Raw genomic sequence first — 25075 nt, 5'->3', positions numbered from 1 at the left:
TGGGTCCTGCTTTCCAGAGGCAACTGCTTTAAACTCCTACAGCTAGTTCTGCTGTTTTTTGGCTCATATTTTAAACTAATGTGTTTAGTGCACTATTATTTCTTGGTATATCAATTTTAGACATTATTTATTAACTGGTTTTTAAGAAGCAGCAGCCCCTTTTTGGGAAGAAGAGGAATAACCTCTTGTACCACTCTGCCCCTCAACACAAGTCCTCCTTCCGCTCTCCCAGGTGAACGACACTGTTGTCACTGTAGTGTTGTTAACTGCTGAGCTGGATGTGGACTAACGTTATATTTCCCTTCATATATATATATATTTGTTGCTTGGTTTTCTATGTCCCTGTCACAGTTTTTTTTCAAACTCTTTCAAAGGGGCTATAAAATCCCTCTCAGTACTGTTTTTGACTATGTCAGAAAATTTGGCATTTCCGCACCCCCCCCATCCCTTCTGGATCCTTCTCTCAAGTCAGGGCTCTTTGTTCTCTTGGCTTTCTGTCCAGCTGTTTTTTCCCTCTTTGCATAGCTGCTCTGTTTCTCAGATCCCTTGTCCTTTCTACGTTTATTCTCCCATTTTGATAGAGCTCATCGTCCAGTAACATCCTGAGGAATTGGTTTATGGGGGATATATTTTTGAGACTTTGCATTTCTGAAAATGACTTTGTGCTAACTTCACATTTTATTACTGGTTTTCCTAGGTATAATGTTGCAGGTGGAAAATCATTTGTCTTTAAAATTGTGAGGATATGGTGCCTGGGTGGCTCAGTCATTAAGCGTCTATCTTTGGCTCAGGTCAGGATCCCAGGGTCCTGGGATCAAGCCCCACTGCATCAGGCTCCCTGCTAAGCGGGAAGCCTGCTTCTCTGTCTCCCACTCCCCTTAGCTTGTGTTCCCTTTCTCTCTGTGTCTCTCTCTGTCAAATAAATAAATAAAATCTCTAAAAATAAATAGATAAATAAATAAATAAAATTGTGAAGACAGTGCTCTGCTAGGCTTCTAGAAGTCTGAAGCCATTTGGACTTCTTGAATATTTGTCTATGACCTAATTTCCCACCCCCTGCCACTCCCCACCCCCACCCCCACCACCCTGGTCCCTTTGGAAGTTTTTAGAAATCTTTTTATCCCTGGGATTCTGGCCAAGTACCAAGACCCCCAGCAGTGAGAAGAACCAATTCCTTTTTGCATCATTTTCTAGCTTCTTGTCACAGTCTTACCTCTTACATTCTGTCTACCAGCTCAGATTCTCACTGAGCAAGAGAGAAAATTAGTATCTGCGTAATTCTCTTACCTTGACATGGTTGGTGTGACAGCTGGAGGGAGTGCTCATCTTTTCTGCAACTCAGTTTGCTGCCTGTAGCAACTCTGTACACCTGGCTAATTCTTTCTGGCAGATTCTGACAAGAAGTTCAGTTGGCTGAGTATTGAGTTAGCTTGTTGCTGCAATTCTATTCAGAGTTGGTTTTAGCTTCAAAGCTGGACTCAGACATTGCTTCTGGCTCATAACATAGTGCTGTGAATGACTTTAAAACTAGTCCTCTAAAACCAACCAAACAAAAGCCCCCTGTTCAAGGTAGCCAATGGCAAAGGGAAAAACTCATTTGCCACACACAACAGATCAGGTCTCCTAACCTCATTGTTCCAGAACTGCATTTTCATAGAAAATAAATCCAAATACCATTTTTTTACATTTTACTTATTTATTTGACAGAGAGAGAGATCGCAAGTAGGCAGAGAGAGGGGGGGAAGCAGGCTCCCCGCTGAGCAGAGACACCCCCCCCCTCCCAGATGCGCGGCTCAATCTCAGGACCCTGAGATCATGACCTGAGCTGAAGGCAGAGGCTTAACCCACTGTGCCACCCAGGCGCCCCCAAATACCACTTTTGTGTTCTTTTGTTTTCTTTGTAAATTCTGTTATCATGGAGATCAAAAAAGGGGGAGGCAAAAGATTCGTCAGCATTTCCCTTAATTCTGCCCCTATTTGTGTTTCAGTTAAGGTATCCTAGGGTCACCCTAGTGGCTCAGTTAGTTAAGCTCAGTTCATGATCCTGGGATTCTGGGATCAAGACCCTAGTCGGACTCTTTGCTCAGCGGGGGAGCCTGCTTCTCTCTCTGCCCCTCCCCCTGCTCAATCTCCCTCTCTGTCTCTCTACCAGATAAATTAGTAAGATCTTTAAAAAAAAAAAAAAGAGGCATCTCAGCCCCGGTAGCCCAGATTGCAGTTGATGACGAGATCATTGAACATTCTACAGGCTCTCGGGTGGCGCTGAGGCCAACCTAGGACAAATTCCAAGCTCCTGACAGCCATTCAGGGTCTGCCATCTGTCGCAGTGAACAAATGCTTTTCCTGGGCTGCCTCTGAAGTCCTAGGTTCCATAGAAAACCTAGCCAAGGGCGGGCAGCAGCTCTGAGGTTAGCCAGCACAGAGAACTGTTACTGTAGTAGGTATCATTATTGGAAACTATTTGTAATGTGTGAAGTTGCTATGTTTTCTTAATATTCATACGTTCTTTTAACAAATATCAGGTGCCTGCCGTGTGCGTTGGCGCTGTGCCGGGTGCTCGGGTTCTCTCAGTGAACAAAACACACGTTGGTTCCAGCTTTGTGGAGACTCCGTTCCAGCACGGAGCTAGACAGTACACATGACAACAAACGACACGCTGTGTCAGAAAATGCTAAGTGTTAGGGCGGGAAGGGAAATCTGAGGCAGGGAGAGGATCCAGGAGTGTGGGGTGAGGCTGAAGAGTGGGCTAGGACAGTCGGGTGAGCCGAGACTGGACAGCGGTGAGGAAGTAACCAAGACACTGTCTGGAAAGGGGGTATTGAGGGCCGCTGGAGGCGGCGGGGTTCGAAGGCCTTACACGGTGGCCCGTGCCTGAGGTGGGATGGTGGGGGTAGTCCCAGGAGAGGAGGAGAGCTGACAGGTAAGCACGGCCACCAGGATGTGACAGGCTGTTGCAGGCGAGGTCCCCCGCGCGGGAGGGTGTAGCAGGTGGGAGTTCGGGACAGAGGGCTGGGCCGAGGGTAAGAAAGACACCACGGGTAGAGGCCTAGAACCGGTATGTAAGCCTTGGGCCTGGATGAGGTCGCTAAGGAAGTGGGTGTAGACGGAGAAGAGCCGTCTGGGCTTCAGTGCCCGAGAACTCCCAGGTGCCTTCGAAGAAGTGGAGGTTACCAACCAGGCAGGTCCAAACTGGAGACTGTTCTACAGGCCGGGGGACAGCTCTAGATTAAGAAGATCAGCTTTTCTTTGGTTTGAGATTTTTCAAGATGAAAAGTTTGGGGGTGGGGGAAGAAACCAAAATTTGAAATCTCCTTGCTGCCGCAGATGAATTAGCCTCAGAAAAAGAGCAAGCAACTCAAGCACCAGACCCACTGATTTTTCTCTAGCAGCAGCAAGATTATAATTTCTTTCTGGATTTTAGAGCATCTTTTCCAGGACTTTCGAGAGTTAAGAGTGGGGACAACAGGAAATCCTGATTATCTGCTCTGTGCCAGGTGCTGTGCTAAGCGCTTTCACGTGCACTGCAGGCGTTCTTTAAATCTGCTGGATTTCTCTGTCCCAGCTTGTCCCCCTGGCAGATTCCATCTCGTCCTTCAGACACCCCCACCTCCCCTCCACAGCCTTCACGCTCCTAGTGCACTAAGCAGCAGTTTTCTCCTAATGTAATTAGCTGCTTATATATCTGTCTTGCGTGAGAGAATCAAATAAACCCAAGAAGCCTATGTCTCTCTCTCCAGCGGCCAGCAGTCTGGCACACGCAAGGCGCCCAGTGAACAAGGGGTGACTTGATGACAATCTCATGTAATCGTCATGCATCAAGGCAGTTATTATTATCCTCATTTTACTAATTGGTTAGTTACGGCTCAGAGAAATTAACTCGCCTGGGATTTAAAAACAACAAAAATTAAGTGGTAAAGGCAGGTTTCTGCACCAAGTGCCAAGCCAACATGCCCCACCATTTTATAAACAGATCCAGACTGGCGCTGGTGATGTGTGGGCCTTGGCCATCCAGGCAGTGCTCAGATACGCCGGTGTTCTCATCTCAAATCTAGATTTCTGATTTTCCTGGCCCCCCCCCCCCCCCCCCCCCCCGCCGCCATAGAATTTCTGTGTGACCGTCAACATAAGGGACGGATTGGGAGTTTCAGTGCATTTCCTGTAGGAAGATGTAGTAAGTACAGACTGAGAAACATGTTGCTCCTGAATGCTTTAAGATAGTCTTAAACCTAGAATTTAGAAGTAAGAGTTGAGGAGGGGCGCCTGGATGGTGCCATCAGTTGAGCATCTGACTCCTGGTTTCGGCTCAGGTCATGATCTCAGGGTCGCGAGATAGAGTCCTACATCAGGCTGTGTACTCAGCTCAGGGCCTGCTTGAGATTCTCTCTCTCCCTCTCCCCCCACCCCTCCCCACCCTCGAATAAATAAATAAATCTTGTTTTAAAGAGTATTAGTTGAAAGAATAGGCAAATCGATAGAGAAAGTAGATTCATGGTTGCCTAAGCCTGGGGACATGGGGATGACTGCTGATGGGTATGAGGGTTTTTTTTAAGGGCATGACAGAATGTTCTAAAATTAGGTTGTGGTAATGGCTGCATAACTGAATATACTAAGGCCCACCAACTTGCTTACTTAAACGGGTAAATTCTTTAGTACGTGAATTATATCTCAGTAAAGTGGTTTTTAAAAGTATTAGCTGAGAATGAGAAGTGATTGGTCATCAGATTTTCCAGCACTCTGAAAATCCTAGTAAATTTAGTAGCTTCTGTATTTGGCTTATTGGCTCCATTATCTTCACTCTTCAAGGAGACCTCTTCCCCAGTACGGCTGGGTAGTTTTGGGGTTCCGTTTCGGTGTCCTTGCTTGTTTTCGTTTGAGCTGTAGCCTTCAGATGAGAGTGTCCGTGTTTCCTAGGGCCAAGCCTCCTTTCTTCGTCTGGGCGGTGAGAGCGCACGCAGTCTGCTGAACGAGCAGCCGAGCCTCACAGGGACAGGAAGGGCATCATGAAGCCCCTGTCCATCCCCACACCCCTCCACCCGTCATCCCAGGAGAGGGGTGCAGACTCTCACAGACTGCTCTGCTGACTTGGGGGCAAGGAGCTACAGGTCAGAGCTGTAGTCTTGTTCTGATTTCCTCAGAAATCTCTTAATGCAGGTTGGCCAGCCCTGTTTTAGCAACCATGAATTTACTCATCTCTCAGCCAGCAGTTGCTAAATCGCCTTTTTCAGACCTGTTGGCCATTGACCCATGGTGGATCATGGTCATTTGGCACATGCTGTGAGGGGACCCCAGAACACGAAGAAACTGAATTTGTTCAGGGTTCATGTATCACTCATCAGTAGGGTTGGGTCACAGAACCTTGTAGAACAAGCCTCATTTCTGAATGAAAAAGCTGCTCTAGCAACCCTTGGCTGGCAGATAAAGGAAAGAGAGATGACTTACGCTTTCTCTTGCCTGAGAGATGGAGGGTGGGAATTCTTTTTGGTGGTTAGTGATGCAATGGGTAAAATCTTCCATTTATTAAAGAGAAACTATGTTGTGGTTGTACAGATTGCCCAGCTGTGGTTTGCTTCTATGAAAACCATTTCCTGCGTACAGTATAAAGAAAGTTTTCTGCTTTCTCTACCAAACTCCGTGGGAACAGACGTTTCTCTTTGTTGAAATCCGCTGCTCTGCCTTAGCAAAGTGACATCCTGGGCTCGGGCTGAAACAGCCCCATTCTTTTGATCGCCGTGTGCAGGTAATTGCTTCCCAAGGACTCCTCTAAGCGCTGGACTGAGAGCGTGCCGTGACAGGGAAGCTGCTGATGCTGGTTGCTGATGCTTTTTGAGGACCGGTGGGAGCAGCCCCGGGGAGGTAGGGAGGTTGGAGTCTAAGCCTCTTGGAGTTGCCCATTGAGGTTCACAGGATTGCAGCTTCTGGGAGGCTCCAGAAGGTACCCTGGCTACAGAGTGAGCCAGGAATGTTGCAGACACCACTGTGAGAGAAATCTGGAGTCAGGGCCCCAAGCAGGAGTGCAAACGCTGAGAAATGACCTTTCTTATCACTTCAGCCTCAGCAAGTGAAAGGACCATAAAGCGTACTCCCCTCCAGACAGAACTTTGAGGTGTCAGGAATCCCAGCTGTGTCCAACTTCCATATCTTCGCATTTGGAATGTAGCAGACTTCTTCAGGAGCCGTGGGAAGTTTGGAATGGAGGGGGAGTCATTTCGCAAGACGTATGGTAGCCAGCGCGTACGAGTTTCATTGAAAGCCATGTGGTCGTGTGCCTAGCCATGTCTGTGAGAGGAGCGCAGGCGTGACTCATATTCCATGAAGTCCCCGTGATGTAAAACAAAAGGAATATTTCTGCTCTGAGGACACCCCCACATCCTGAGTCTTTAACCTGATCTCCATCTGGGAGGTGCCCAGGAATTTAACATTTCTTTTATGTTGACATCCTGCCATTTTCCTGAGGAGATAGAGACCTGCCGGGGAGGGAAAAAAAGCTGAAAGTCAAAGCAGCGGCAGAATGCTGCGGTTTGGGAAAGCATGCCAAGTCCCTAATCAGCAATTAGCCAAACAAGCCATAATTGAGGCAACATTTATCTTCAATGCCCTGTGCTTTGCTTCTCACGGTGGCTGGTTTGAGAGATGTGGCGTTTGCTCAACTATGTTTCCTGATGGGAGCGATCCGGCTGAGTGTGGCTCCTGCCCTCAGACCAGGCAGGTGGTCCACAGACCCACAGTGGCTTAGCACTGTCACAAGAGAAAGCCACCAAGGCTGTCCTTCGGAGAGGGCATTGACTGCTAGCAGCCAGGTCCTGCTTCTGCTTCTTTTCTTTGCCTCTGGCTGCTGTTGGCTGGGAGCCCGTGTAGAGCCAGGATCTGGAAAACACCTGTGCCCTCCTCACTTGAGCTCCCAGGCTCAACTGCCTAAAGAAAAATGTCACTATGGGCTCCCTTAGAAGCTGTATTTAATAATTCCTTTAAAATCCTGCCTCAGAACTGTAACTGGTCTATTTGTGTTGGTCAATAAATTATTCTTCCCAGCTGTGCCCAATCATACAAATGAAAGCAACAGCAGTTTGCACCTCAGGGGAGAACATCCCCCTCCCCAGCATCGTCCCCATTCCCATTAAACTAAAGGTTTCCACCTTGGAAAGGCAGGCCTTCTTCACTCCCCAGCTGCTAAAAATGATGGAGGCCCTTCCTGGCTCTGCCGTGACCCCCACCACGGGAATAGTGTAAGGAAGGAAGTTGCAGAGGCAGGAAGGGGTGTGGCGTTATCTCCTCCATGGGGAGTGAGATGAGACCACAGGGGGTGGAACAAAGGAGAAAGGAAATTCAGGAGTATCGTTTCCTAGAGGTCTGGTGGGCCAGCCAGAAGGTATTGGGTTTTGTTGTTGTTTGCCACTGACTCTGCCACTTAACCCTTAGGCATAGCAGGTCCCCAGACCCTTACGAAGAGTATCCGGGTACCTAAGTGAATGCCTCCATATTGGCCAGAGATCTCTGTACTCACCATTGGCCTGTCCAGTTTAGGACTCTGCTGACGATCCTGTAACCCTTGGCCTTTTCTCTAGCTACTGCTCTTCCACTTTTCAGAGACTTTCCCAATCCCTTTGAGATTTCCCAAATATTTCTCCTTCAGATAGGATCCTTCACTTTTTCCACCTCAGTCTGTCCTGAGACATTGCCAGGGCGTTTAGAGAGTGAGGTACCAGAATTAAGTAGCAGTCAGAACTTCCTGAACATCCTGAGAATACTATCCTATGTGTTACACGTTAATTACAGATTTGTTGCAGAAGGGAGAGAATTCTTTACAAGTGAGGGCTCCGGCAGTCCCCACCTGTCCCAGTGGACCACAGGGAACATCAGATTCCAGGGTGGACCCACTGCACACATCACTGGGTGGTGGTGCAGTAAGTAGTCCCCAGCCTCCCCTTCCTGCCTACTTGGCATAAGAAACAGACAAACCCTAACAGAGCAATATTCCATAAGACTGCCAACCTGGGGGCGCCTGGGTGGCTCAGTGGGTTAAAGCCTCTGTCTTCGGCTCAGGTCATGATCCCAGGGTCCTGGGATCGAGCCCCACATGGATCTCTCTGCTCAGCGGGGCACCTGCTTCCCTTCCTCTCTCTCTCTCTGACTGCCTCTCTGCCTACTTGTGATCTCCGTCTGTCAAATAAATAAAATCTTAAAAAAAAAAAAAAAAAAGACTGCCAACTTGGACTCCAGAAACTGGCAGTGGCATCAAAGACCAGAAATCAAACAGAAGACAAGGCAGGAGACTGTGCTAGATTAAAATGTAAAGGGGGCTAAGGAGACATCAGATGTAGTGCCTGGAAGGAGGCACGGGATGACTGTCAAGGCCATCTGGAGAGGCAGTGAGGGGAATGTGAGCAGGGACTTTGGACGGCACCTTTGTATCGGTGTCACAGCCTTGCATGCAGTGTGAGGTGTCGTGTTGAAGTGGCATGATGTCTGCAACTTAAAAGTGGTCTCACGCCTCCAAAAAAGAGCATTTAAATAGAGAAAGCAGGGGAGGGGGAGAGAGAAAGCAAATGTGACAAAATGTTGATAATGAGCGAATCTAAGCAAAGGGCATTCAGATAATAGTTGTTCTCTGCTTTCAAGTTTTCTGTCAGTGTGACATTTTTCAGACTGGAAAGTTGGGAGTTTCCGCCAGACCACACCAGAGTTGTGCTGAGAACTGCCATCGCCCACCCCTCAGAAGCCATGGTGGGATGGTCGCTCACGTTCAAGCTCACACTCAAGCTCCCGTCACCCAGCTGCAGTACAAGACCTTGTGGGTTTCCCAATAGGTTTCTCTCTGCGTCTTACCTGTGAACTGAGCACTGCAGTTCTCCAAGGAACTGGGCATCAAGGAAGGGTGGCCGGGAGGGACGGACCTGTTCCTCCTGAACAGTCGTCTAACCTTGACCTTCTTTGAAAGGTCTGCACTAGGCATATTAATAAAAACAAACAACAATTAAAAAAAAAAAAATGACCCTTCGTGGCAAGAGTCCCAAGCTCACCGAGCTGGCTGGTTTCAGTGGCACAATAGACCAGTAGAGGACTGTTCTTCACAGAGAAAAGGGACATTAACTTTCTCTTGGCGTGTGATACTAATAAACAGTGCCCAGCAGATCCCAGGAAGAAAAAAGCTTGCCCCAGAAAAAAAGTCCTTTTCATTGTCACTACAGAGCCCCTAACCCCAGTTACTTGTCTCAAGGTGAATGGCCTTGATTACAAGAGCGAGCAGGAGACGGTGCAGGTAGAGGAGAACACTTCATGGCTGACTGAAGGGATGGTGCGTCCTCTCCAGGAAGAGCTGTCCATGTCAGGAGAACCACGTCAGCTGGAGTGATTGGCCTTCCAGCATTAGCTGAGAGGCCAGAGCAGGGCACAAGCCGCCTCTGTGCTCCACAGACAAGGAAACAGGAGCTGGAAAGCACTTTCTATAATACATTGTTTCAGAAGAGATGAAAATCCAGGACTTTGCCACCAAAATAACCGGGTTTGTTTCAGAGACCTGTTTTAAAGATGTGGCACAGCTGAAATCAAATCGGACAGACTTGGGGCACCTGGGTGACTCAGTTGGTTAGGCAACTGCCTTTGGCTCGGGTCATGATCCCAGGGCCCTGGGATCGAGCCCCACATCAGGCTCCCTGCTGAGTGGGGACCCTGCTTCTCCCTCTCCCTCTGCTGCTCTGCCTGCTTATATCTCTCGCTCTCTCTGTCAAATAAGTAAAATTAAGAAAAAAAAAATCAGACAGACTTAAATATACTTCATTCTTGGACTGGTGTTAAGAGCAATAGAATTGAGTGGCAGATCCTTGCTATTTGTGTAAACACTGAAGCTGCTACCATTTGCTGGCCTTTATGTCCCCTTTTGCTGAGAGATGCCACTTCGGTGGGGAAGGAAGGGCTGGCACTGTATCAACGTTAATAATAGATTCAAGAGTACTGACAATTTTCTAGCCACAAAATGTTTAAAATCTTTTGTAACTTCTTGTCCAAGTTAGTATTTTCTACTTTCCTGAGCTCAGTGTCCCATAGAATACTGCCAGCACAGTATTGGGAAGTGAACGCAACTTTAAACGTTCTCGCTGTTGTACTGCTGGCTTCCAGGCCGTTTCCCTGAGTGCTCTGGTCTTGGGCTTTGGGGCGACTGCTTAGAGATTTGCACAGGTGAGGCATGAAACTGGCCCAGGGAATCGGGCTTTGCTTTTCATTCCTACAGATTTCAGCTAAGTCCAAAGAAGGTCTAAGAGAGAACAGTGGTTCCAAGCAGACCACTCGACCGAAGAATCATCAATGCAAACTTTCTTCCCGTTTCTCAGGGAGTAGCATGCCAGTTCCAGACCCATTGTACAGCTCTGGAAAATAGTCCATGTGTGAGTTACCAAAAAAATCCACTCCTGCCTTGTAAACAGATGACAAATACTAAGGAAACTGAGTATCTGTGCCAAAGAATCTTTGTTCCAAATAATTTGCATTTTAGTGGTTATGCAAGTTATGAGACGGAAGGCACAGTGGAGCCAGGCTCTGTGTGCTGACGTTCTGAGTAAAGGTCAGTAGCGCTTCCTTGTACGTGTGTTGACCCTATCCTTGCTGGTCCACTTCTGCACTACCTTTTCTGGCTTGTCTGTTTAAGTGCAGCATTGACTCTTTGTTACGAAAAAAAAAAAAAAAAACCTCATTTGGATAAGCCCATTGTCAAATCACAGCGATTCAGTTCACTGAACATGTAGTATAGCAAGGCTTCGTGCCACACTGTGAGTCAGGCGGCAATGAGTAAGACACGGGCGCCGTGTACAGGGAGCAGCACAACGGGAAGTGAGAATGCCGCCCCCGCCAAATTAGCAATCATAGACATTCTAGTGCGGAACGGCCCCCAGAGGCTGGTTGTCCCCAGCTCCAGCATCAGCCAAGTGGAAAGGACAGGCTGGAGGTCAAAAGCACTGAGTACTAGTCCCACATCTCCCCGTGGGAACTCGGGCAGGTTTCTTAACCTTCTTGGATCTTAGTTGACTCATCTCTGATATATGGAGGTTGAACTAAACAGCCTCTCAGGTGGTCCCTCTTTTGTGCCCTCACAGTCTGCGGTTATAATTTGTCCATATGACAGTCTCCTCTACTACATCGTCGCCTCCAAGCCGGAGATCATGCCTTATATATGTGTGTGTCCCCAGTTCCAAGCACAATGTCTGGGATACAGTCATTTCTCAGTAATCTGTTGGAGGAGTACAATGAATGACGGACTCTAAATTCACTCCCAAACCTAAAATTCTGTTCTGTGGCCGGCTGGGTGCCTGAGGCCAATTTTTTAAAGACCTTGGGGAAAGATGCGCCCCTTTTCCTTGGTAGATGATTGCAGTGTCCTGTCTTCCTCCTCTTTTTCAACTTACGTACTTTTCCCGGCTCCTTTCCAGCACCTTTTTTTTTTTTTTTAAGATTTTATTTTTATTATTTATTTGACAGAGAGAGACACAGTGAGAGAGGGAACACAAACAGGGGGAATGGGAGAGGGAGAAGCAGGCTTCCCACTGAGCAGGGAGCCCAATGCGGGGCTTGATCCCAGGATCCTGGGATCATGACCTGAGCTTAAGGCAGACGATCAAGGACTGAGCCACCCAGGTGCCCCCAGCCCCTCTTGTAAATGAACAGCAGGGTCCAGAGCGTCTTGATGGTGGCTACACGACAAATCGGTTGAGTGAATCTAAGTCCATGCTTATGGGGCTGGAACAAAGACAGCAAGTTACTATAATATCTTTCTGGCAGACTCCACAGGATAGAGTTTATCACTTGGTTGCAGTGAGTTTTGTTAAACTTACATTTCTGGTGCTAAAGAGGAGTAGGAGAAGTTTTAACAAACTATCACCGTAAACCTTGAATTCAGAAAGGAAAAAGATGACTTTATTTTGCCTTTCTCTGTCCCTTTACTTTTTTGAGTCCTGAATCTTCATGTGTGAGGTCTTCATTCATGTCTAGCGTCAGCATAGAACATTGGGCTGGGTGCTGTGGAAAGGGAACTGACGATAATTGCTTATTAAGGGATGACTAGACACAATGCGTTAGAAAGAAGGGCTTGGCGCACCCGGGTAGCTCAGTCGGTTAAGTGTCTGCCTTCGGCTCAGGCCATGATCCCAGGCTCAGGCCATGATCCTGGGATCCAGTCCCGCATCGGGCTCCTTGTTCAGCAGAGAGCCTGCTTCACCTTCTGTCCTTCCACCTGCTCCTTCTCTCTCTCTCTCTTTCAAATAAATAAAATCTTAAAAAAAAAAAAAAGAAGAAGAAGAAGTGTTAGTAGGAGCCTCTTTTCACCAGCGTGCCGACTGCCCTCAGCCATGCTCTTGTGGCATGAAAGCCTGCTGCTTAGAGCAGAGGCGGGCAGAGCCCATGCTGCTTGGACAGGCATAGTCTTGGGTCAGTAGAGGACTGTGACCTTCAGGAAGAGGTGGTTGAAATGTCACTGTTACATTGGAAACTAGGCAGCAAAGTGCTGGCCATGTCTGAGTATAACATTATGGGTGGAATCTGCCAGTGGGCAAGTGGATGGTATGTTTCTTTGTACTTTGCCTTGTAACAGGTGGATGAAGAGTCTCCTGAATGAGATACTGTGAGCTTCTGTGGCACAGCACACCACACTTTAGACCCAAGACCAGAAAATCCTTGACTGGGGGCTGGGAATGGTCTATCAAAGCCTACACTCCGGTTGTACTTTGCCCTCGTAGCTTAGGATCCAGAAAATAGAGAAAACTGGGCTTCTGCTGTGGTGGTGCCTCAAAATGCACCAGTTCCTGCTGACAGCAGAACGGTCTCCCCTGGAATTCTGACCTCCCCGTCTCCACAGCTGCCAGAGGCCTGGGGGAGGCTGGTGCTGATGGCCTCCCTCCTCTCTGGCAGCTCTGGGCAGCGCTGCAGTGCTCTCGGCCGTGCTGTTTCCCAGCCAAGAGAGCCGGCAGCCCTTGCCCAGAAGCTGAGGCTTTCTTGCCTGCCCCAGCTTTCCTGTATGCCCGATAGATGAACCTTCACGGCAGAGATAGGGCCGAGGTCATGGTAAATGTGCTGTCCAGAAAGCTGTGATGGAGTGATGCCAAGATTGTGCCACGGGAGCCCCATGTGAAGGGGGTGCTGAGTGAAAGCCTGCAGGGACCCCACGTGCCAGGTTCCAGGAAAAATGGGCTCTCAGTCATGATGAGCCTGTACATGTTTTGGCTACTGCTGTGAATGTGTCATTCACTTTGATTTAGCCTCAAATACAAACAAGACAGGTAATTTTGCTTTTGAGACTGTCAGATTAGGAAATCACAAACCACGTTCTTGAGCCAGTGAAGGCAGACCTGGAAGCCTTCCCTTAAAGCATCTGAGCACTGGTGACAATTTGCTGATGTTTAGCGGTGAACAAGGCAATGGGGGTGTATGGCTTTTTACTTTTCTGGAGCTGTCTTCACTGCTTTGCAGCAAAAGATCATTTTCTTAGGCTTCTCGAAGTGCTTTGTCAGAAAGGTGGTGTAATTTGGGAATACCATCAGAGCTATAGGCTAAGAGTCGGCAATGGTGTACAGAGCCTAAGGCTTGCCCAGGTAAAAGCAGAAATTCTAGATTGTTATGAGCTGATTGGTGAATGAATGGAAATAGAAATTATACCCCTTAGGATCCCCCAATTTAAAAGTGTTCTGAACACCTTTCATTTAAACTACAGAAATCTGATTCTCTGCCTCTGCTTGTTTACGTGATCTGAGTGACATTATTGAGTTCCTGCTGTTGTGCAACTCAGTCCATGTGCTGTAGAGAGATTTGGGGACCCAGAGCTTATGTGCCCTCAGAGAGAGAGGGCACGCACAGGAAAACAGTGTTGCTCCTAAAGCATCTTGTTCGATTCCCTTCAGAGCAGAATCTTAGGTAAGCCTGTTAGTGTAGGTCTTTCACTGGGAACTGTCCTTGGGAAGTAGGCATGAGGAGGTGTAGAGGGAGTGAGTTTGGGAAGGAGGGAAAGCCAATATGAGAGTGTGTTTCCAGGACTGCAAGGGTTCCTTGCAACCAGAACTTCTGAGAAGCATTCAGAGGTCCCCTTAGAATTGCCTGAGTGAGGACAGGAGGCTGGGCTCTGTAGCCACAGCCCCTGTTCTCCATGAGGGTCCTCCAGTGCCATGAATTCCCATCACCTGCCCAGGCAGTGCTTCTGACTTTAGGCAGGGTCAGAGGAGCCCCTGCAGGCAGCAGAGGAAAGCCTCAAGGTGTGTGCTTTTGGTGCATCTTGTTGGCACTGACTCTGAACTTGCACAGAATTGGCCAGTATGGCGGCAGCTGGAATCTGAGTCCTTGAGCTTCTGCTAAGGGAGGGATTGGTGCCATAATGGGAGAAGGACTGAGTGCACTAGCAACACCACCGCGGGGCATCTCATCCAGAGATTGGGGCAGGGTCCCAGGAGGCTTCCTGGAGGACGTGGCCTCTATGCTGAGATAAGACGAGATGAATGGGAGATGAACTGTAGGTTCAGGACTGTACGGTTGACGCTTAGATGGCGAGCGTAGATGTGGCGAGGGAAGATCAGGAAGAACTTCACAAGGGAAGGGGCGTAGTCTTCATTGTAAGAGCAAATAAGGAGTCAGGGAAGACACGTTGAAGCAGAAAGACACGATAAGGTTTCTGTTCTAGAAAAATCACCCTAATGACAGTATGTGGAAGGGATGTGAGGGTGAGCAGGTGAGTGAGTGTGGGACAGAAGAGAAGTCAGGAAGACCAGTGGGGAGACTGCAGTTCTCCGGGCGAGAGGCTGTAGCAGGGAGAGCAGGGGACACATCATGAGTTTCTCTGTCAGCTCTCGTGCTCTGCTCCTGGTAAATACAGCCTGTGTGCATGTGCGTGTGCATGTGCGTGTGTGCATGTGCGCGTATGCTTAGATGAGAGATTGGTGTGGGGAGTGAGTTATCTAGAAACGAATTTTTAGAAGATGTGAACTGAAAGCTCATAGAGAGCCGTGTGGAAGATTGTTAAGCAAACCGGAAGGTAAAATAGCTGTGAGCAAATATCTCCGAGGAGTTCTAGCTTCGTCGTGAGACGGCACAGGGCACCGGGCTGGGAGTCAGAAAGACCTTGCTTTGTCCTGGTTCCGCGTTTTCTATTGGCTTGACCTTTGTTGTGTCACTTAACCTCTCCGAACTCTGTTTATTTGTCCAGCTCAAAATGAGAATGATGATGCCTGCCCAGCCTGTTCTGAGTCGGCGTGAAGCTATCAACCTGTGGTGGGAAATGCCCACAACAGGAGCAGACATCCTCCTGACCAGCATGATTAGGACGAGGGTGTGGAGGGTCATGGTTCAGTCCCAAGAGTCGTGTGTTCAGTGTGGACACTGGCCTGTTGGCTCACTCAGAGGCAGGAACGGGGCGTCCTTCACTGGCCCTGTGCTGCAGGGAGGTGGGGTCCAGAAGGGGTAGTGGGACACTAGATCCCCTCAAAGGCTCTTCCCGCTGTCCAGAGCTCAGCGGTCCTCCTTCATAGGCCATTGTGAGAGGACGATGAGAAAATCGTGAATAAAGCACCTGGAGAATTAGCATCGTAGGCTAGTGAAATGTATTACTATTGATGTTATCAGAAGGCCTTGTGATGCTAGCTCACAGTTGTACACGTTTGATTCTCTTACTTCCCAGGAAAACAGGAAGTCACTTCCAAACTTTCCTGCATAGTGGCATACGACAAATTTTAGTTTCCTAAAGAAACCAAGGACCATGTCCCTTCCATAGTTCTTTCCCCTAATACCACCTTCTTACTAACTAGGTACATTCTGTTTTCCTTATTTTCTTCCTGCATTTAACAATGACTGGAAACATGTGACCTGCCAAGATTTGAACTTGGGCATGTGGAGTTTCTCCCATAGTCAATGATCGTGTCACTAACAAGGGGAAAACAGGCTGTATATTCCCTCGTTTCAGGGTGAGGAATGTTCTCCACCTCCTGGGAAAACCCAGGGTTCTGACTCACAGGAGTGGAAAGGAAACTGACCTTAACAGTCCTTTTGAGATACTGTGACTTTTTGCCCATCAGTGTTGGGATCTGTTTCTCTTTCTCTTACGAGCATTCCCTGGGGTTTGAGGGCACGGATGATGACTGACTCAGGGTGGCTGGCATTTATTACACCTTTACTCCGTGCCAGGTGCTGTCGTAAAGCACTTGACATAGAAAATACACTGCAGGCGCGCCTGGGTGGCTCAGTGGGTTAAGCTTCTGCCTTCGGCTCAGGTCGTGATCTCAGGGTCCTGGGATTGAGCCCCACATCGGGCTCTCTGCTCAGCGGAGAGCCTGCTTCCCCCTCTCTCTCTCTGCCTGCCTCTCTGCCTGCTTGTGATCTCTGTCAAATAAATAAATAAAATCTTAAAAAAAAAAAAAAAAGAAAGAAAGAAAATACACTGCAGCCCTCTGAGTCACTGTTCACTTGGTAGGTGATAGGAAGCCAGAGGAGATGCGGTTCAGTAGCCTGAAGTCACACAGTTAGAGCTGGAATATGAACGTAGGCATGTGATTCCACAGTCGTGTCTGACTCATGCTGTGCTTCTCCCTGCCTGCGAGCACAGACCTGTCCTGCAGAGCATACAGAGGGCTGCAGGGTTTCCTTTCCCTGGGTCCTTGGAGCGGTCAGAGTTGGTGGGCGGGAAAAGTGCATCCGAATTCCGGTCTACCTAGAGTGTTCTCCACAGCAGACAGAAAGTGCCCTACATACAGAAATGGTTTCCATTAAGATAAATAGCCCGAATCTAGGGGACCCCGTGCCAACCAGTAAAAGACGTGAATTAAGAGTTTGATAGTTCTAACGTGGTACACATTTCATTTTCTTCACTTTCTCCAGGTTAAAAAGATCAAGTGGCATGAGCAGCCTTTTGGGGAAAATCGGAGCCAAGAAGCAGAAGATGAGCACCCTAGAGAAGTCCAAACTGGACTGGGAGAGCTTCAAGGAGGAAGAGGGCATTGGCGAGGAGCTAGCCATCCACAATCGAGGGAAGGAGGGGTAAGAACTAGTAGATTCTACTGCTCTAAACACTCAAAAAATCTGAAGTAGTCGATTGTAGACAGGCCACCCAGTTTAAATAAGCATGCACTCCTCGTGGCGAAGCGAATTTTGTCAGTTTGTCGGCAAAGCTCTGTTTTAACGTGGGGCCGTGCTCTGGGTGAGGAAAGAGCCCTGCGGCTTGCGGTATGGGAACAGCCTCGCTCTCGGGCCGATCATATTTGCCGAGCCGAGCTCGCCGAATGACGGGCAGCTCCCATGCACTGTCAGTCACCTCGTTTGTCACATGTTCACATCTGGCTCGCCGTATCAGCCTTGGCCTGATCAGAGTGATTCGGTCTTCTGAGAAGCCAGACCGGCCCCGGGCTTCCAGAGCAGAGCCAACAGAGTGCCTGGATGTTGTCGTCTTACTGCAGGTTGTTCCTGTCCGTGTCATTGTGGCCCAGGCTGGGGCTCCAACCTGCATGACCTGCCAGCCCTCCCACGGCCCCTGGCTGTCGCTTGCACCCCTCCTCTTCACTTCGGAATACAAAGAGGCTGTCGATACTCTCTGTAGTCCAGAATATCGAGAGAGGCAGTGTTTAGTGAGCACTTAGGAACCTCAGGAGGAGCTAAGAAGCAAAGTTACTGCAGAACAGGGTCTGTGGCTCGAGGTCATCACTCCCTTCTGCTAACAGTGGAAAGTGTCATGTGGCTGTCAGTCTGGGTCCTCCCTGCCCCAGCCCCTCGCCGGGACGGGCTCTCCCTGCAGCACACAGAGCATTTCTGAAGCTCAGCTCCTTTGCCTGCGAATTGGGGTAATGATACTGCACTGGGGGTGAGTGTGAGGCTCTCCTGATAACGTGTGTAGCACGTGTATGACGCATACTTGTAATGCACATGGAGCACATAGCATGCTTTGCCTACATTAAGTGGTAGTCATTTGGCTCTATGTCAGCTAAGTTATAATGCAGACAGGTGAGGGTTTATTTTCTGGCTCATGTTTCTAACTTTGGCTTCGAGGTTATTTGAATGAACTTAGAAGCTGATCAGTATGTTTAAAAATTTTTTCTGTTAAATGACTTTATGGACTTGGTTCACCATCAGACTTCTGAATCAGTGTGTCAAAGATGGAATGCCACAGGGCAGAGGCAGAAGTGCCAGAGTCCTCTGACGAAGGCCTAGGACAAAACACAGACAGGAGCTGCTGTTACTAGAGAAGGGCTCTGAGGTCTACCCCAGACCTCTTCATCTTTGACTCTGCTCTGGTTGCTCACAGCTCGTTCCTCTTCTCCACGTTTGCCCGATGATCTTAGGCAGCAGGGACCTTAGTGTGTATGACGCTTTATTGGTCCTCTGAGTATTGATTATATGGGTCGGACAATGTTCTTTCTGCTCAGGTTGATAGAGGTCTTATAAAAGTAGGGAGTGGTGCTGTTGAAGATAAGCAGAGCTAATAATACGTGGACTGGAAGAGAAAACAAGATTAAAAGGACATCTGCCCAATGATGAGGACTTTTCAGGCAATGGAAAATCACGTAACTGGGTTCAGGAACTACTAACAGCTTTTAAGTGCCCTGCTTTCCCCACCTTTTCTGAGATTCTTACCCGCACCAGACGATTCGACCCATCTGATTGTGTTTTTCCAGTGTAGATCTGATGACTTCTTTGCTCTGCCTTGGGCTCTTCTCACCTTCCCTCTAGTGCCCACCCCCACACCTCCACTCACTTGCCTTTCCTGGCTTTTGCAAGAAGATTAAAGGGGCCCAACCCTCCAGGGAACAGGGTGTAGCTCGGGCTCTTACCTCGGCTTAGCAGGAGAATCGTCCTGGGGGGCTGGTTTCAGAGTTGGGGTGACAAGGCCACTCCTACCTAGAGCTGCTGAATTGAGAGTCACAGAGACTTGTATCTTTAACTCACTCCTCGGGTGCTTCTGATGCACAGCCAGGGCTGAGAATCACTAGACTGTAGCTTCGAAATTCTAGCGATGAGAGCAAGAGCTGCCGGCTGAGCCTTTCCAACACATACATAACTAGAGAGCCAAGTTCCAAACCCGGAATGTCAAGAAGGCAAGAAGATTTCTCCGGAGAAGTGTGCCCAGTGAGTGCCACAGTGTTGAAGGAAAGGAAGGACAAGAACCAAACCTGTAAGGTCTGTCTGGGCAGAGGCAAGTCAGGCCCCCGAATTCTCTTACACAAATGGCAGCCACAGCAAAGGCACTACCAGAGAGGGGATACTCTGAGAGAGTATGTAGAGAGTCCCAAGGGCATCCCCTAGAGTAAAAGTCCTCTTTGCTGAAGCCAAGAAACCAAGAAGTGGGGAAGTCATACTTGGTACCATCTCAGCAGAACTCCCTATGAGTGTTGATTGAATTCTGCTGTCTATAAGACCTTTTCACAAGTACCCAAATTAAATTGATCTCTTATACAAGAATTCAAGTCATAAAGGGTGGTAAAAATATTCCTGTTACACAGTCCTGAGTAAAATAAGTTTGGATTGAGAGTAAAAGCTTGTATCATGCTTTTTATGTTTTGGTACTAACTCCAATTCAGTCAGTGCTAACACATCTTTCCCTTTGTAAGGACCGGATAGAATTTGAAGCGTGTTGGTCAGTGTTGGGTTATCATCATCCAGGTATTTTAAAGGCAGTTTTGCCATCTTGAAATACACACACAAGCATCTACCAGGTAGAGGGGAGTGCCAGAGGGCTGCAGAAAGGGAAAGGCTGTTGAAGGCAGGACAAGGAAGTCATAAATAGAAAGAAGGATTATTTCAGGTGTGGTCACCTCCATCTGGGGACAAAAAGGGTTTTAGTAGGCAGATTACCTCACCTTTCTTTGGAGGAGGAAGGCCCATGTGACATATAACCTTATCGGTGCTGACCAGAAAATTCCTGACTGACCGGTGAAAGGTTACATTCCTGGAGGGTTGAAGTTGCAGTGAAGTTAGGTATTAAGTCTGGGTCGACTGACGGGATTTTAACCTACGTGACACCATTTTGGGCCTCAGGTTTTTAACAGTTTATAGATGGGGATACTCTTTAGCAATTGGAACGACAAATAAATTTCAATAACAGGGTAATGCCGAGTTCACACAGCATGATCTCATTTATAGAAAGGTCTAAAACAGGCAAAAGTAGTGCATCTGTTGACTCACTTTGTGAAAGAAAGTCACAGAAGAATTCACAGTATAAGTCTATTTATGTCAAGTTCAGAATCAGGCACAGCTAGGCCATGACGTTGAGAGCACAGAGCCTTCAAATGCAAGCAAGTTCGCACCTGGCAGGGCTGGCATCGGCGGGAGAGTTAGGCAGGGGCCTCCTCCGGGCTTCCTGCATTCCGTTTCTTCATCTGCCGATGGCCACGTGAGCACTTGCTTTGTGACGGGGCGTTTGCCTTCCCCATTTTATTCACTTTAATCTGTGTGTTACATTTTTTTTTTTTTAAGATTTTATTTATTTATCAGAGAGAGAGAGGGAGAGAGAGCGAGCACAGGCAGACAGAGTGGCAGGCAGAGGGAGAAGCAGGCTCCCTGCTGAGCAAGGAGCCCGATGTGGGGACTCGATCCCAGGACTCTGGGATCATGACCTGAGCCGAAGGCAGCTGCTTAACCAACTGAGCCACCCAGGCGTCCCCATTTTTTTTTTTTTAAGATTTTATTTATTTATTTGACAGAGAACACAAGTAGGCAGAGAGAGAGAGAGAGAGAGAAGCAGGCTCTGCACTGAGCAGAGAGCCCGATGTGGGGCTCAATCCCCGGACCCTGGGATCATGACCTGGGCTGAAGGCAGAGGCCTTAACCCACTGAGCCACCCAGGCGCCCCTGTGTGGTACATTTTATGGCAAAACTGAATTGACACTGGGGCGCCTGGGTGGTGCAGTTGGTCAGGTGTCCGACTCTTGATTTCAGCTCAGGTCACGATCTCAGGGTGTGAGATCAAGCCCTGTATTGGGCTCTTCACTCCGTGGGGAGTCTGCTAGAGACTTTCTCTCCTTCTGCCCCTCCCGACCCCAACTCGCTCGTGTGCTCCATCTCTCTCTCTGTCTCTCTCAGATTAATCTAAAAAAAAGAAAACTGCAGTGGAATTTAAATCCTGGCTCTGCTACCAATCTGCTGTGTGCTGTAGCCCATGTCTTCGTCTGTAAAGCAGAAACTCTTCAGTAGGCTACACCTCTCAAGTTTATGAGGAGAATTAAATGAGAACAGGAGTTGTCTGGTGTGTGTATAAATACCAGGAGTCCTCTGCTCACTCTTCTCTCTCCCATCTGCCCTTCCTGACCACACTGTCGGGGCGTCACTGCAGATGGGAAGCTGGTGCCTTATTCCTTTAAATTCCCTCACGATGCCTTCCTGTCAACCCTTCAGGAATGCTTTCCACAGAGGTGACAAATATGGCTGGGGGGCATGTCCTTCCAGCCTCCCTGGCTAGTCCCTCTTCCTTCCCTGGGCTTTCAAACTTGGGAAGTCCCAGGGCTGAGCTCTGGGCAGCCGTCTGTCCTTGCATTCCCTGCAGACCACCCCCGCCCTGCAGAGCTCACTAGTTCCGTGGCTTAGGTGCTGCATTCTGCTGATGAGTCCCAGAAAAGCTCTCCCCTGCGCAGTCGTTCCACTGAGCTCCAGACTCTCATACCAACTGTTGGGTTGACATCTCCATTCGATGTCCGAGACACACAGCAAACTTAGCCTGCAAAACCAAATACTTGCCCTTCTTTCCATGAACTCTCTTTCCTCAGACTTCTCAGAAAATGACACCATTACCATCCCCCAACTGTTAAAAACCTAAGAGTCATGCTTGCTTTCCTCTTTCAGTTCACATGCTGCAAAGCCAGTAGACAGTTGTATCGTAAAATACTTTAGTCCATGCTCTCCAACCAGCCCCACTGCCATGACTCTAGTACAGGCCATAGACATCTGTCGTGCTCCCTCCTTCTGTCTGTCCATCCCCTTCCCTCCCTGCTCCCCCACAGTAGCTAGTAGGATTTTTTTAATGCAAACTACTTTTCCTCTGTTCCCTGCTGGAGGCCCCCAGCAGCCCTAGCAGTCAGTGTTCAGCTCCTTCCCCTAGCATCCTAGGCCCTTCCAGAGCTTTCCCCACCCACCTCATGCCCCGTTCTGCCCTGCTTATGATGGCTCAGCCCCTCTAGGGCTCCTCCAGCTCCTTCTCCATGGTGGCACACTCTTGTCACTCAGGGTTTGACTTGGATACCACTCTGGAATACCACCCCCCCGCAGGAGCCGTCAGTCATATCACTGTGTTGGAGTGTGTCGTCATCTCCTATTTCGTATGCAGTGAGCCTCCACCAGCACCCAGAGGAGGACCCCGCACAGAGCAGGTACTGAGCCATCTCACTGTCTAGATGCTGACCCAGTGGCCCCCAGACGGTCATGACTTTGTTATGGAACCCAGTGAGATAAGAATCAGCCCCTACAGAGAAGGGGGTACAATCGCTCCATCAGAGTGTCTCTGCCCAGGCATCCTTTCCAGGCAGGAGAGTTGTTTAAAATACCCGTACCCAAGACGGTCAGTCATCTACCCAGCAAAGAGCCGCTGCTCTTGCCCTGAGCCCCAGCCCCTCCGGCCAGCCCAGCATTTCGGGAGCAGCGTTTAGCACTTGCTGCCTCCAGCCCCATCCCTGACCACACAGCTTCCCCGCAGCGGGCACGGCCAGCCGAGCCAGAGGCCAGCAGGCCTGCGTGGCACAGTGCCTAAGCGGAATGCAGGCCTGGGCTTGGCTGCCGCTGGCAAGCAAATTGAAGGTCAGGGAAGGTCAGCTGAAGGTCAGGGAGCAAGATGTTTGGAAACCAGGCGTGTTTGTGATGTGGAGAGGCATGAAGGAGAGCCCAGAGAAAATCGTTTTTTCTCCAGTCTCCCTCCATGACCCCAGGAGTCATGCTCTCAGCACCAGCGTCTGGTGAGATGGGAGGAAAGCAGGGGAGAAACTTCGTTAAAGTCACCATTCTTCTACTTTGGGCCTCAAGAGGTTTCCAGGTCACATACTCTCCCTCCTTGTTGGCCTGGATCTCAAACAGTTGGTATCAGAAAAGTAATTTGGGTCGGAAGATCAAAAGATGCCAGAACCTGTTGTATCTAACCTGGTTCTGAAAGGAAAAGTTAGAAAGTCCCTTAGGTTTTGGTGCTATTAGCATGTTTGATTAATGAAAGTAAAGAGCCACTTCCTCGTAAATGGGCCACACAGAGCAGTAGTGGCAGGAACGGATGATGTCCCCCACCCACAGCCCCCGGCTCCCCAGTGTACTGGGCCCAATCAGGCTGGGTCCCCAGGAGTGCCAGGCCCAGGCCAGAAAGGTACCCCTGCTCTCATCAGCTGATGCTTGTGTTCTGGCGCTGTAACCCACTTAGGGTGCCTGAAAACCCCCTGAAGCACGATTTAAGTAGGCCATCTACCTGGGCCACCTTGGAGGAGGCGGCCTGTCCCACAAACCCTTTGTCTCCTGGCCCCTGCTGCAGCTGTCCCACGGTGTGAGGCTTGGTAGTGACGCTGTCAGGTCAGAAACGGGAAGCGAGAACCCTCAGTCTCAGCTGCTCTTTATTGTTTACAGAGCCCTTCCCACAGGCTCACTGCACTGTCCTCGGGGTACTATCATTTTTATTCCTGTTTGACAGAGAAGAAAAATAAGGCACGGAAATTGTGTATCTTGCCCAATGCAAACAAATAGTAAATATCAGAGCCGCTCTCATCCTCAGCACCTTTCCTGTCTCGGCCGGTGGCAGGGGAGACAGGGGAGAGGGTGGTCCATGTCCGATAGAAGTTTGGTTCCTGGGCAGCTCTTGGCCGATTGCTGTTAGCAGCTGCACATGGCTCTGAATGGGGAGATGAAGTCGCCAGGCCTGCCTTGATGGCCTTTGTCTGGGTCGCCCTCGAGAATTCACTTGTGTTCTGCACACGTGCCCCTCCTGGCTGCCTGAATCCTCCCCTTAACCTGAGCTCTGCCTGCACCTGCCTGCGTAGCCCCCAGCCTGGCTTCAGTCTTGAGAGTCTCCCAAGTCGGCTGGACCTGGCACCGCTCCAGGAACCTGCCAGGCCGTCATTCATGCTCGGTGAGATCCTCATTGAAGTCTCACTTCCTCCTTCGAGAACAATCAAGAAGAAGGACCATAAATGCTCAAAGCCGCATACTTCCTCTTTCTTCCCTCCACGCACTCTGACAGATAGCGCTGGGTAGTGATTCTCTTAAAACACGTCCTAAATTCCTCTCTAGCCAGGGTGCACCCCTTTCTTTCCTGCTGAACTTCAAGGGGCAGTTAGGGCTATCAAAGTACTGATTCCCATCTCGACCTTCACCCAGGGCTGGGGAACCACGGTGGGGGAGGACGGTGGTTATAGTGTGGCCGAGCCCTTCGGGTCCATTTTGGTTAACAGCCCCCTCTGGAGAATCACGGCCCCCTTGGTGATGCGTGGAAGGCAAGCGAGTTGTCAGCTGTCTGCTTCCCCGCCGCAGCCCGCCTTGCCTTCTCTCTTTATCAAAAGGGGGTCTATGGTGTCTGTGGCTTTCCTGTCTGCCGGGGAACTTGAAATTTCCATTTAGCCAGGCATCCTGTGTTTCAGTGGCTAAATCTGATGGCTAAATCAATGACATACATCTGAGGGCTTACATCAAAGCCAGGAGCAGGTCCTACTGTTTGTTTCCAGCCATTCTGGCCTCTGATTGGCGGTGTGGACACACCAGCTTATTCCTGATCCCTGACCTGGTCGCTGATAATACCCATCAAGAGACCTGGCTGCTCCCCTCGGGGATCTGTTGTCCTCAGGACCCTGGCAGAAGCTGGCTTCCCAATACGACAGTGACAGCATTAGCTGCCGTTTTCTGGAGCATCTGCTCCCGACAGTGGACAGTGTCATTCAGTGCACACAGCAGCCCTCCGGTGTGTGGATGGTGATTCGCTTTCTTTTCTTCTCTTGGCAGATTAGGAAACAGAATTGGCAGAGTTATGTGGTTTTTGCAGTGTCCCACAGCTGGCCAGTGGCAGTCAGGGTTTGAACTCAGAGCCACCTCCGCCTCTGCGGGAAGTTGTGGGGATGGGCCACAGCTCGCAGGGCAGCCCAGGAGGGCAAGCAGGCCCTGAACCCAGCCAAGGAATACA

The 25075-nt window shown here is 49.3% G+C and overlaps 1 protein-coding gene across 1 annotated transcript in view; it reads left to right on the top strand.

The window, feature by feature from the left end:
- CFDP1 (craniofacial development protein 1) overlaps window positions 1-25075 on the top strand; it is a 123882-nt gene that overhangs the window by 97347 nt on the left and 1460 nt on the right. The window contains exon 6 of the mRNA XM_059381507.1: window positions 16834-16992. Coding sequence (XP_059237490.1) covers window positions 16834-16992 — 159 coding nt within the window. The remainder of the gene's footprint in view (window positions 1-16833; window positions 16993-25075) is intronic.

Source organism: Mustela nigripes, chromosome 17 (assembly GCF_022355385.1).
Source record: "Mustela nigripes isolate SB6536 chromosome 17, MUSNIG.SB6536, whole genome shotgun sequence".
In the NCBI taxonomy this organism is placed as follows: domain Eukaryota; kingdom Metazoa; phylum Chordata; class Mammalia; order Carnivora; family Mustelidae; genus Mustela; species Mustela nigripes.
The sequence above is the reverse complement of the archived record's forward strand: the minus strand, read 5'-3'. Positions and strand labels throughout refer to the sequence as shown.